The following is a 13,988-nucleotide window of genomic DNA, read 5'->3' on the forward strand; positions in this document are numbered from 1 at the left end:
AAATTGATGCTCCCGTCATAAAAAAAAATGCATAACAACAATACTTAAGCATCATAAAAACATGGAAATGATTTATAATTGGGTTGTCAAACAATTATAAAGTGAGCACTGCAATTAATTGCAATTTTTTAATCATTTTTATTACAAATATTTGTACTGTAAAAAAGAAACAAAAATAGCATATGCTAAACATTCGTATGCCCCTTTACTCTTTGGCCACCATTCCAGAGAATAGTGCAAATATTTGTACTAAAAAATTATCATATAAAATGAGCACTGTACACTTTGTATTCTGTGTTGCAACTGAAATCAATATATATGAAAATGTAGAAAAAATCCACAAATATTTATAATAAATTTAAATAGGTATTCTATTATGAACTGTGTGATTCAAACTGTGATTAATCATGATTATTTTTAACTGAGTTAATTTGTTTCGAGATAATCATTTGAGTTCACTGCAATTAATTGAAAGCCCTAATTTATAACTGATAGTGGAAAAAATTGGTAAAACTATAAAAAGGTAGCCAAACTCATTTGATTTTGATGTCCATTTCAAACACAAGTGCTTCACTACTAATAATGTATAATGTGAATGAATAGAAGATTAATGCGACAGCAAAACAGAAGCCAATGTGGGTTTTGTCTCATTTATAATGTCCACAGATTAGAAGTGTATCTAATCTTATCATAATAGACGTGAAAAGAATCGTCGCTAAACTAAGTATCATATATATTAGAAATAATAATGGTATGTTGTGTGACAAAGTTCCTCCTCTAACTTGTTGGGTCTTGCGCTTATTGGCGGATTTGCTTGCCTTGGAGCTTCACAGCAGCACTCAGTTTGGCCGTTTTTATGAACCCACAGTCCAGGTCAACTCTTCCTGTGTCTGACCAGGAGTTGGGAGGTTTGGGGGGAACCCGGGCCCACCCTCTACTCCGGGTTCCAACCCAGGGCCCTGTGGAATGCAGCTGTTTAGAGTGCCTCCTGGAACAGCTGTGCAACAGCTGCAACTCCCTGGGCTACTTTCCCATGGCCTCCTCCCAATGCCTTCTTTATCCTCACCATAGGACCTTCCTCCTGGTGTCTGATAATTCTTGTACTCCTCAGTCCTCCAACAGTATGCGTTCTCATTCTCAGCTCCTAGCACCTCTTGCTCCTAGCTCCTTACCCGTGCACCACAAACTGAAGTGAGCTCCTTTTTAAACCCAGGTGCCCTGATTAGCCTGCCTTAATTGATTCTAGCAGCTTCTTGATTGGCTGCAGGTGTTCTAATCAGCCTGTCTGTCTTAATTGTCTCCAGAAGGTTCCTGATTGTTCTGGAATCTTCCCTGTTACCTTACCCAGGGAAAAGGGACCTGCTTAACCTGGGGCTAATATATCTGCTTTCTATTACTCTCCTGTAGCCATCTGGCCCAACCCTGTCACAGTTGATAAAAGTCAGATGACAATAGTACAAATATGTGCCAGCTTCTTTTGTATTAAAATAACCTGTTCTGCAGTTCTGGGCCATTTTATCAGTGTGAACCACATTTTGATAGAGACATTTTCTTATGCACCACTTCCTATCCCAGTCACAGAACATCCTTGTTTCAATAAAGCAATTTCTTACATGGAAAAATAATGTTAGGAAACTATGTATTTTCAGCTGTGACTTAATGCAGTTTAGCAGCTGAAAACAAAGATTCAGCACCACAAGCAGGATTTCCAAAAGCACTCAACATTGGCCTCATTGTTTTCCCTTTGAAGAAGTCAATGGGAAAACCAATTAGGCCAACGCTGGCAGTTTTGAAAATTCCACCTCACGTGTCCAGTTAGCTCTCACGTAAATCACTGCTTAAGAATTACTTACAGTATTTAGTTACCTGTTGGAGGGCTTTCCAAGGGCCACACTGAATAATCATTTCTACACTTAATGGAGGCATCTTACTAGCTGAGGTTTTTCTTGGTCTGCTTCTTTTAATGACTTTCTTTCTTTTGTTTTCCCTATAAATTTTAGACCAGGGTTTACACGTTGTCATCCATGTTAGCCTCTTCTTTTCAACATCATCAGGTAGTGTTAGTGGCCTCTCAAAATACTTAATTACACTCTCACTTTTGTCCCAATCCTCAGCAACTCCCTCTTGAATTTCCTTCATCACAACCTCTGCTGTTTTAATTGTTTCAAACTTACACGATTGCATTTTGTGTTCACTGTTCCTGTTCTCTGGCTGGGCCTCCAAATTCCACTGATTGTTATGCATACTGTTTTCCTTATTTGCGATTGCATCATTAGCTACAAGAACAATGGCTTCTCTATCCAGCATATTTGTATTTTTATCAAGATCTATAGTTTGTAGGGAACTTTTTCCTGTATGTGTCATCATATACCCATCTTCATTTTCATTACTTTTGTCACGAGACTCTTCTTTCTTCTCAGAGTTTGGTGGTGTCTGTTTTCTGTCTTTTGGATTCTCTGAATTATTTGCCTCTTGTATCTTTCCAACATGTTTTTTTTCTGGTTTCTCTTCCTCTTCTTTTATTTCCAGTATCTGTTTCTTCTGCTCCTTTTCCTGTTCTCTTAGGTCTTTTATATTTTCTCTCTCTTTTTCTTTCTTTGTATTTTTTGTGTCTTTGTCTCTATTTTCTGTATTTATTGCTATTTTCTCTTTTTGTTTTGCTCCTTGTTGCCCTCTAGGTCCTTCTAGTTGCAGGCTTTTTTCTCGTTCAAGCCTCAGACTTACTTTCTTCTTTTCATATTCCTCACGTCTCCTCATCTGTTCCATATGAGCTTGTCTTTCTATTTCTTCTTGTCTCTTTCTCACCTCCTCTTCTTTTTGCTTCCTTTCTTGCATCCGTCTCCTCATTTTTTCTTCTTTTTCTCTCTTTTCTCTCTCCATTTTTTGTTGCAGTTCCTTCTTCCTTTTAATTTCTGCTTTCCATTCTTTTAAGATAGGAGCATATTTTCTGTACACGATAAATGCTCTAAATCTAGCTTGGATTTTCACAGCTGCTATATTCCACTGCTCTGCCAAGTGTTGTCTTTCTTTTGCTTTCTGCTCTTCAAAGGCCCTTTTTTCTTCTTCTATTTGCAACTGTAGTCTTTTGATCAATTCCTGTGCCAAAACGACAATGGAAATACATTTTATTCAGCATCTGAATTATTGAACTCTTCCTTAGGATGTAATTGTAATATGTGAAACAAGATAGACATAGATTTATTCTTAAAAGGTATTTTACTTTCTGCTAATATGGTTTCTTCTACATTTCTCCAGGTAAGTCTGGACACAGGATTGTCTTCTTATCAGTATATGGAGACAAACTCCGGTTTGTAAAGTTGGCCAAAAGTTTTGTTTAGCCGGAGAACCTGAGAGCTATTTGCAGATGCTCAAACAAGAAGAGAAATGGACTGCTCAGCCAGAGTTAACCCTCTTAAAAGAAGGGCTGCTTTCACAAATTTCAAAAACTTTTTTCTTTTTCTTAACACACATGGTATAAATCATTAAATTTGATTGTGTTTTCCTTCATCACAATGAAAGTATCTTTCAAGCATAGTACAATAACATTCAAATTCTTTTTGACAAAAGCTCATGTGTACAAATTACCTCATGTTGCCTAAACTTCTCTCTCCAAACTTCCTTTTCTTTCAGTAACTCATCTTCCATCATAGCTTGTTGCTGCTGTATAACAAGTAACCTTATATCAATTATTTTAATATATTTCATTATGTAACTCACTAAAATCACAGCTGACTATAAAAATAGAATTCTCCAAAGATCCACTTATTTTGTGCTGATACCTGAAATATAATAAGCAGTCAGGTTGGTTGAATCAAAACAAAACAAAAATAAAAAAAAAACAGTAGCTAAAAACTCAGATTCAGTGTCACCCATTTGGTCATACCTTGAAAGACAAAACCAGGTCAGCAACTTGGTACTTTACTTTATTTTGGTAAATAACTGCCATCTTGTTCTTCAAAATCTCCAGTCTATTGTTGAGAATTAAAAAAGTGTCTATCCTTATGGGACATGAAGAGATCCTTCAAAATGCATACAGGCTAACTGATGCAATTATGTCTAAGTCTGAAACAAATGCACTGACAGAAGTGTGAACTACCCCCATTAAAATAGTGTATAATTCTGAAGTTCATAAGCTCTTTGAAGAAGGAACAATGTCTCCTATGGCTACATGAAAATTTTTACACCAAAACAGTTTTGACAGAAAACCGGGGTTTCGATGAAATGAAGTTTTTCACAAAATAATTCACAGTAAACAGAAAATTTTCATCAAAAAAGCAGATTCCTCAACACCAAAATATTTCAGCCTGAAAACCAAAAAAATTGAAATCAGATATCTGAATCAGGTGCTTCATAGGAGCTGTAATTCATTTTTCTTATGCCCTCATTCTTCTCTATGGCCCGAGATCCCCAGCCAGACTACATCTTCCATGATGCAACCACTTCACTTCACTATGAGGGAACTCTGGTGCATCGGGCAGACATAATATGACCAAGGAGAACAACATAAAAAGAAAAGAACTGGAGCACAAGAAACAGAACTACAAATCCCAGGAGGCACCATAGCAGTGTTTGGCTTTCAGCCAAAATATTTTGTTTTGGATTTTTCACCAAAAAGTTGGAAAATTTTCCATGAAAAAGGCCTTTTTATGAGTTGCTCTAGTATCTATCTTGTATCTGTACAGCATCTAGCACTCTGGGGTTCCATTCTTGTCCAGGGATTTTGGCTGATACCATACTATAAATACTTACTAATAATGATAAAGCCTAACTATGACAATTTAAATGTCAGCTTTGTTAAGTAGTTCACAGCTGATCAAAACAGGGACGAGAGACAATCAATACAAAGATCTACATAATCTATTCTCAGCAGTATTTCTCTTTGGAACCAGAAGTGTGGGGATGTGCAGAGATTTGAGAGGGTACTTTTTTCCCCCCTCTTCAGCATTGATCTGTATGTTCAAGTAGTCCAGATAAATAAAGGGGTATGTTGTACATGTCTTTGTTAAAATGTTACCTTATGAAGCACCTCTAACTTCATCCTTTCAGCCTCAAATTCCTCCAGATACAGTTGCCTTCTTTTCTTTTCCTCTTCATTTTGTTTTTCCTCTATTTCCCTCTCAGCTTTCAGCTTTTTCCTTTTCTGGTCTTCAAGTTCTTTTTGTCGCTCCTCCCACAGCTCAAATTCTTGCCTGCACCTTTCCTCTACTTCATGGTAAGTAAAGCTAATGGTCATGTCACCATTATCTACAAGAATTTAAGCAAACACACCTTTTAACTAAAAGTCTCAGCTCATAGTAATTACTTATCTGAAATCATGAAATAATTTAATGGATTGAAAAGAAAACAATATGAGTAAGATTTTGTTTGTATACAGCCTACAACTTGAAGCCCTAGAGCAGGAGTTGCTGCTCCCGGGGCTGAAAAAGCGCTACGAGCAGAACGTGGCAGTCCATGGAGCTGTTCTAAATTCCGGCAATCTATTATGGGCTGCCTACAAGAGCTGGCACTGCACAAAATGCCCACAGTTCTATAGGCCTACCCACTCCAGCCTAAGGATCTGCCACAAACATACATGCCCACTATGCCAGGATTTGTAAGGAGGTCTCTGTAGGACTGTTTAGAGCAGTCCTACCCATGGAGGCACCAGGGCAATTTTCCCTTAGCCACATAGGGGCTTTTAAGGCCTCTGTATTCTACCATAGTAGAATACAGAGGCCATTTTGGAGGGTGACATTTAAAGTGAATAGTCTATAAAACAAATGATCAGTTGCCACAATAGAACTTCCATTTGTGTTCATACTATGTTTTGCATGGAGAAACAAGAGAACTGACACATACAAAGTTTATTTGCACTCAATCTGGCCATTTAAATTGGATTTACTTATGCAAAATCTGCATGTTCAGGTTGTGTGTATTCACACCAAAGCCACATTCTGCAAATGCGGCCCTTAATGTAACCCCCTCGAAATTAACAAATATTAAGATTGGCTAAGCATACTTAAAAGGTCCCAAAATCAGAAACTGGCCAAATGTACTAATCAGCAAATGAAATTAGCTAACAAACTATATTACTTAAGTCATCTGTGTATAATGCCATTTAAAATAAACTTATTATCAAGACTTTAGAGAGGAACAAGAATAAGAAGTTAAGATCCCAATCCTACAACTGGATAAATGCAGGCATCTGCCTAAGTAGCTCCACTTCCAGAATCAGGTTTTAAATCCCATTGTAACAGAGGAGCCATCTTTCTGAGTTGCCAGGGGGTGCTTGACCGTTGCTCCACCCCAGGCCCCACCCCCACTCCACCCCTTTCCCTAAACCTGCACCCCGCTCTGCCTCTTCCTGCCCTTGCCCTGCCTCTTCTCAACATGTTCTGCCCCCTCCCCAGAGCGTGTCCCACCCTCGCTCCACCCCCAAGAGCCTCCTGCACACTGCCAAACAGCTGATCTGCTGCGGGTGGGAGGCGCTGGGGGCGGAAAGGGAGAAGCTGATCGTGGGGGGGGGTAGGGGGGGCTGCCAGTGCGTGCTAAGTACCCACTATTTTTTTTTCCAGCCCAGAGCACCCACAGAGTTGACACCTATGCATTGTAATATATATTGTACTGGACTGCCTCAACTATTCTCATTAAAAAAAAACAGAGCAGAAGAAATATTTTATTCAGCGATATTAGTATGCACTAATTAGCAGCACAAATAAATTAATATTGTTTGTTTACCTGTGACAGAGTGCTCATCAGCAACCACACTGCAAGTTGTATCTTCATTGATGGGTTGACTATTACTGTCTGAAGTTGCACTGGTCTGCAATTCTTCATTTTCTATTTCAGACAGTATCTGTATAAAACCAAACACATTCTCATGATGAAATGAAATGGGATGAAGCTATAACAATCCAGAACATTTCGGATAAAGACTTTGGGTCAGGGACTTCATCTTCATTGTCCAGAGTTTAGCAATCTGGGGGCTCTGATCCCTAACTGCAGCCTTTAGGCACCAGTGCCACACAAATATATTTAAAATTAGAATGTTATTTTCTAGGGTAAGGAATATTTGGAGCAGTTCCCAAAAGATTGTAGTGCTTTCTTATATTTTGTATATTGAAAGGGAAATGGTCAAAATATATTTTTTGTAAGAAATTGCACAAGTAAATGCAAGTACCATATGTATAAATTAATTCTACTATGGCATTAAATACGTGGAATTGATCACACAGGGAAACTGAAAAAACATTATTTGAAAACAACACTGCATGGATCACATCTTCTAATTTTTCTTCCCTTGTTCTTCACTGCCAAGAATTGATCTACTCCCGCTACGTATTGATCATCTGCACAGTGTAGGTATAGTTCTACATTTGTGATATAACCACCATCACAGTAAATAATTGTGCTGTCACAAACAGGACGGTCACAAGAAAATGCTCTCTTAATGTAATTAAACGTCATATTTTATACAGTGCTCACTGGTAAAAACAGGGAAACAAGTAAAAGGTGGTACATAAACAGAACTGAACTGTTTTTAAAATATAGGTTCAGGTTTTCTAAGGTACCTATGAGAGTTTGGCAACTGAATACCACTGAAATTCAATGGAAATTATGTGCCTAACTCCATGAGTCGGACTTGAAAATTCCAGTCATAATTCTTTTAACATTTTCCCTGAAACTGCAAAACCTTGTCAATAAATGAATTATGTTAGTGATCTCATAATCCTAATAATGAAAAGAAACAGACAATGGTAAAATAATAGATAAATTTAAAAATGAACACTATAAAAATGTTATATGATAGAAATGACATTTTGCCTCTGGATTAAATATGAATAATTGATAGACCAAGTCTATTATAGTCATTTAATGTTCATCCCCACCACTTAAGACACTTATACCAAATGTTATAACTTCATGATCTATGGACTAAGTATATCACAACCAAGGACCCCAACCTGCAAAACCACATGCAAATGCTTCCCCTTATACACCATGTGCACCACTAGTCCCATGGGAACTACTTAAGAGTGTGTAAATTTAAGCATGTGCATTGGTCATTGTAAGATTGGGTCCAAAAAAGAAACTGATTATCTGAATCTATTATAAAGATGGTTTAAACATAGAATACCCTCTTCTTCAATGCATCTGGATCTTCATTGTATTCAGAAGCCAACTCTGCCAAGTACTCTGAAGCCGGGCTAGAAATTACTCGATAGATATCACCTGAGGAGGGAAGGGGGAGAAAAAAGGACATTGGGAGAAGATGTCTTAATCTAAGTAGTATAATTCTGGTGAATGCTAGTTCCCTATTATCTGTCCATAAAATCCAAAATCGGAAACACAATGCGTTTTTGCTTTAAAAGCATATACCACAGGCACTATTTTAAGAAAAACACCAAATCCACTCAGACAAGAAGAGGTCCAGTTAATATTAATTAAATCTAATTAATCTACGCTAATTAAAGCACTGGATATATAGAAATAAAATATTAGAGTAAAAAAAAAAAGAAAATCTATGGCAACAGCATCTATGCAAAGAAAACTACTCCACAAGACAAGACACATTTAAACATTCTCCAGTAGTAGGAAGTAATAAGTGTGCGGTGGTTACTTTTTTAGAATGAGAACTGTGACAAATTGAGGCTTCCCTAAAGGACAAGGTAAATAAGTAAGCATATACATATATTATATTTAGAATATACATAATTCTTATTACTGAGAAAAATGGAAGAAACTTCCCCTAAGGATGAATAGGGAACACTTAACTTTATTCAGAAGAGGTCCCAACTAAATGATGTGAAACCTGGAAACTCTGACTAAACTGGGATTTGGAGTCTCAACAAACTAGGGTAACTTAGTAACAAAGAGATCAGTCTTTGAGGTGTTAAATTACCTCATCTCCCACTAATTTCAGTGGGAGGCAGGGGTGTTGAGCACCTCACAAGATTGACCCTAACAAGAGCATGGTCTAGAGAGGGTGAGTACTACTATTTCAGAGAACAATCCTGTGAGAAGACCTGCCAGCAGTGGCCCCAGGTGCAAAGATCCACCCTAGCAAATGCTATTTCTGAATTAAGTCTTTAGAGATTACAAACGTTAAACATGTGCAGTAGGGTGGGGGTGCGGGGGGGAAGAAAAAAGAAAACTCATGATTGACCTGAATAGTCTGGAACAGTGTTTCTCAACCTTTTTGATACCAGGGACTGGCTTGCTGCCTTCGAAAACTGTGTCAGGGAGATCTTAGGGGCTGGCACCAGTCCATGGACTGGTCATTGAGAAATACTGATTCCTTGTTGTCCATAGAATTGGGGCTTCAAAACACAAGAAGGGAAGGCACATTATGCATCACTCTTCAGCATCCCACAATAATGAAGTTAGAAGTGACTGTGGTGACATTCTGAAGCCTGGATGGTTTCCCAGTAGCAGGGTAGGAATCAATTATGCAGGATATGAGGAAGGAATTAAGGATGGGATTAAGACAACTTCAACTTGTCCTCTATACAGCACATGTGTAAAATGCCTTGGACTTCCATCTCTGCAGACCGTCTAACATTATGCAGAAATTTTAGAATATCCTTGTCTGAGTCAATGAGGCAGAAAAGAATGCAGATTTTAAGAACTCTTATAACAACAGAAACTTTTCATGCTATTGTGAAGGCTAGAAAAGCAACACCACCTCAAGCCGTTGGCATTGCAGTCTATAAACTATTAACCAAGATTTCCGTATCACTGAACACAGTCATATTTACTAGCCAATCCTTTGCAAACTGTTTTGTAGTAATAAAAGTGATGCATACCATACTATACAGGATCTCATATTTTCCAGACTACATGCTACATTACTTAGTGATAGTCAGAGAACACCTGTAAGAGTATAGGAGCTGCAATACTAGGTGATGAGTTAAAGTTGGTGCAATAGGTTTCATAGTTTTGTTGCATTTGACGATTTAGGTTATATTATGGATGGTTGTTAGTTTGGTCTGCACTGTCAATATGAGGGTTTGGGGGGGGCACATCACACATACATTTATTATAGTCACAGCTTACTTGTGGTTTTTTCATCTTCCAAGTCTTGCAGTATAAAATTTTCAGCATTTTGACTTCTGTTCTTCACAAAGTTTAGACAGTACAGAACTGATTCTGGTAATTCATCTGAAGTCTAGAAGTAAACATTATTTTAAATTAAATTCTGTATGTTCATCTCTCTGTGAAGACCACAGGCAAACACTTAACATTCTTAATTAAAGTCCATTGGTCTGTCTACATAGCTATTTTAAAAGCACTAGCACTGGCCCCACTAGCCAAGACTATCTACCCAGGTTGAGAGACTCATTCCTGGTTCACTCCAAAATGCTGTGTAGACATACCGTATGCATCCCTCACTAAAACATTTAGTGAGGGACACACACTCCCTCCCACAAATCATGTATTTTTTCAGTCAGGCCTTGTTTCATTATTGTGTCACTCATTATTTGACAGTCATTTAGATTTCACAGCAATCTAATTACTACTGCCCTCTAGAAGCATCTTTCTAATTGATACTGTTTTCTTTGTTATTGGTTTGATCCAAGTTGAACAAAAGGACAAATGATTCAATACCCACGTCCTCAGCAAATGCCCTAATCACCAGATTACAGAGTCAGTCTCTCTCAATCTCTTCTGATGGAACTGTTCTACTTATGATAAATTTAATATTCAGAGGGCCAGCAAGAGAATGAGGCTGTAGCCTGGTGGTTAGGGTACTTTCCCGAAATGTAGGAGACCAGGAGATTCAAGTCCCCAACCCTGAGTTGGGAACCCCTGGTTCCCTACACTCTATGCAAGTATCTTAACCATCAGGCTTTCAGCTATCCTAGGGTGGGTGGGTCTCTCCCTCTCTCAAGCGCTGGACCTGAAAAACCTCCCGATGAAAATTTCATCAACACCAATCCATTTCCACAAAACATTTCAGTTTTGACAAATCAACATTTTTGGTGGGGCAAAATTCTCATTTATGTTTTTTTCAGGCAGCTCTACTGTCAAGGTTCCTCCCCCACTCTGAACTCTAGGGTACAGATGTGGGGACCTGCATGAAAAACCTCCTAAGCTTATCTTTACCAGCTTAGGTCAAAACTTCCCCAAGGTACAAAATATTCCACCCTTTGTCCTTGGATTGGCTCCTACCACCACCAAACTAATACTGGTTACTGGGGAAGAGTTGTTTGGACACGTCTTTCCCCCCAAAATACTTCCCAAAACCTTGCACCCCATTTCCTGGACAAGGGTTGGTAAAAAGCCTCACCAATTTGCCTAGGTGACTACAGACCCAGACCCTTGGATCCTAAGAACAATGAACAATCCTCCCAACACTTGCACCCCCCCCTTTCCTGGGAAATGTTGGATAAAAAGCCTCACCAATTTGCACAGGTGACCACAGACCCAAACCCTTGGATCTGAGAACAATGAAAAAGCATTCAGTTTTCTTACAAAAAGACTTTTAATAAAAATAGAAGTAAATAGAAATAAAGAAATCCCCCCTGTAAAATCAGGATGGTAGATACCTTACAGGGTAATTAGATTCAAAACATAGAGAACCCCTCTAGGCAAAACCTTAAGTTACAAAAAAGATACACAGACAGAAATAGTTATTCTATTCAGCACAGTTCTTTTCTCAGCCATTTAAAGAAATCATAATCTAACATGTACCTAGGTAGATTACTTACTAAAAGTTCTAAGACTCCATTCCTGGTCTATCCCCGGCAAAGACAGAATATAGACAGACACACAGACCCTTTGTTTCTCTCCCTCCTCCCAGCTTTTGAAAGTATCTTGCCTCCTCATTGGTCATTTTGGTCAGGTGCCAGCGAGGTTACCTTTAGCTTCTTAACCCTTTACAGGTGAGAGGAGATTTCCTCTGGCCAGGAGGGATTTTAAAGGGGTTTACCCTTCCCTTTATATTTATGACAACTATTTAATAATTGATCATTTCAGTGGATGGAAGCAAAGTGCACTAGGTTGGGAACAGGATGCTTCTGCAGGGATGGAAATGAAAAGAACAGAGGAGGGGGGGAAACAAGGCAGAGATCACAGTGGCCTGAAAGGGAACAGATTTTCCTCAGAATGATGAGCATTACAAGAAGGCACTGAACAAGTAATAAATAACTAAATGTTTAGTTACTACATAAAGGCAACATAGTCTCCTTGATCTCTGTAAAAACTTCTTACTGACATCAGAGAGCATTCCATTGTGCATCTAGGGAATGTATAGTCCTGAATTTATACCCCAACCCAGGGACATTAATTAACCATAGAATTTAGCTTTCTCAGATGAGCCTGCAAATGACATCTTTGCTCCCACTGTACTCCATTTCACTTCTTTTCACTGGTACTCTACTCTAGCCACGACTACATAAGTCACAGGCAGAAAGGCACAGAGGAGCAACCGTAAGCAGAGGAGTGAACTCAGTTCTGTGGAATATCATCAGCAGATTGCTCACCTGGGCAAGAGAGACCTCACCCTCATTGTTCAGAATTTGTATTTGTTTTTCCTCACTAAGGGTCCCGATCCTGTGAAGAACCCAGTGCCTTCTGAGAGCTGTTGAGTGTCAATGCCTTTTTATATCAAGAGGAGATTAAGGTGATCATCATCATTCAGGAAGCACTTAGTACTCAGAGGCCCTGAACATTGAGAGGTCCTGACATTCATTATTCTAGTGGGAGTTGTAGGTGCTTAATGACTGTCAGGATCAGGCCTTATGTTTTTAAATAGATCCCCACTGGCCAATGCTCTAGGAACTCTCTGCCAATAGGCAGTGGTAGTTTACGAAGACAAAAGGTTCTGATGATGGAAATAACACAATGGGTCCTTGAGATTACAGTCATAGTCCAAAGAATTTGAAGCAAGGATGCATCCCTACAGAAAAGTGGTAGCAGAGAATAAATGATGGTGGGAGCAGGAAGCCAAAAGAGGTGGCAAAGGAGAGCAATAAAAATGTTTGTTACCAAAAACACATTTATTTCCATGATCATATATTGGTCAATAAGGAGTAAATGAAGTGATTTAGATTTAAAAAAACAAACAAGTGAAAACAGAGCATTAGAATGCAAAGTGTCAGGCAACCTTAACAGGCATCACTACATGCTCTGTTCCTATGAGAACTGACCCAAAACTCAAACCTAACAAAGTAAGGTTGAAAAAGGTTCGGGTCAATCTCACTTGGGCTTTGTTTCCACATTCCTATACACTACCGACATCATAATTCAGATATAAAGAAGTGCTGCGCCAACCTCCATAATTTTGACCTTAAGGAATTTCAGGAAATTCAGTTTAAACCTTTATTTTCTCAGTTTCATCCCATGATTCCCAGTTATAATCTACTGGATCTACCTTTAGCAACTTCTCTGTCTTCATGATTTTTTACCCTCCAAATAACTTTTTCCAACGACTATATGTACTTAAATTACTAAGGGCCTGACCCTCTGTGTAGGTGGACCCCAGAGCCCATGGAGAACTGACTTTAGGATTGAGGGCCTGCAAGAAGACAGTATGCAGTTCTGTTAATCTTTACACATATATTAATCTATTTTCTCCCTTACTTCTCCCCCTCCCCTCTTGGCTCTTTTCTGAATTCCATCCAGCTGATTGACATAATTCTGGTATGTAGGTGCCTAGAATAGCATGCAGTATTCTTGGTGTTCTTGAGGAACTTTCTGATTTTTATGAGGTTGGAAGTACTCCAAGAAAATGAATAGTAGGACTTGGTGGTCTAGAGTAGACCAGACTGTTTAGTCTGGAGAAGGGAAGACTGATCGGGGACATAATAACAGTTTTCAAGTACATAAAAGGTTGTTACAAGGAGAAGGGAGAAAAAATGTTCTTCTAAACCTCTAAGATAGGACAAGAACCAATGGGCTTAAATTGCAGAAGGATGGTTTAGATTGGACAGTGGAAAAAACTTGGAAAAACTTCCTGTCAGGGTGGTTAAGCAGTGGAATAAATTGCCTAGGGAGGTTGTGGAATC

At 38.7% G+C, this 13,988-nt stretch overlaps 1 protein-coding gene across 6 annotated transcripts in view; it reads right to left on the reverse strand.

Moving 5' to 3' along the window:
- The window catches only part of LRRIQ1 (leucine rich repeats and IQ motif containing 1), a 157,618-nt gene that overhangs the window by 130,673 nt on the left and 12,957 nt on the right, over positions 1 to 13,988 (reverse strand). For 4 of the 6 annotated variants that reach the window (XM_074941953.1, XM_074941950.1, XM_074941954.1 and 1 more), the window contains exons 3-8: positions 10,036 to 10,147; positions 8,117 to 8,211; positions 6,718 to 6,835; positions 5,015 to 5,244; positions 3,586 to 3,660; positions 1,867 to 3,096 (exon numbers count right to left, since the gene is read on the reverse strand). In XM_074941953.1, the coding sequence (XP_074798054.1) occupies positions 1,867 to 3,096; positions 3,586 to 3,660; positions 5,015 to 5,244; positions 6,718 to 6,835; positions 8,117 to 8,211; positions 10,036 to 10,147 (1,860 nt within the window). Of the gene's footprint in view, positions 1 to 1,866; positions 3,097 to 3,585; positions 3,780 to 5,014; positions 5,245 to 6,717; positions 6,836 to 8,116; positions 8,212 to 10,035; positions 10,148 to 13,988 lie in introns of those variants that run through there. The other 2 variants (XM_074941951.1, XM_074941955.1) reach the window with 2 other exon arrangements.

Source organism: Natator depressus, chromosome 1 (assembly GCF_965152275.1).
Source record: "Natator depressus isolate rNatDep1 chromosome 1, rNatDep2.hap1, whole genome shotgun sequence".
In the NCBI taxonomy this organism is placed as follows: domain Eukaryota; kingdom Metazoa; phylum Chordata; order Testudines; family Cheloniidae; genus Natator; species Natator depressus.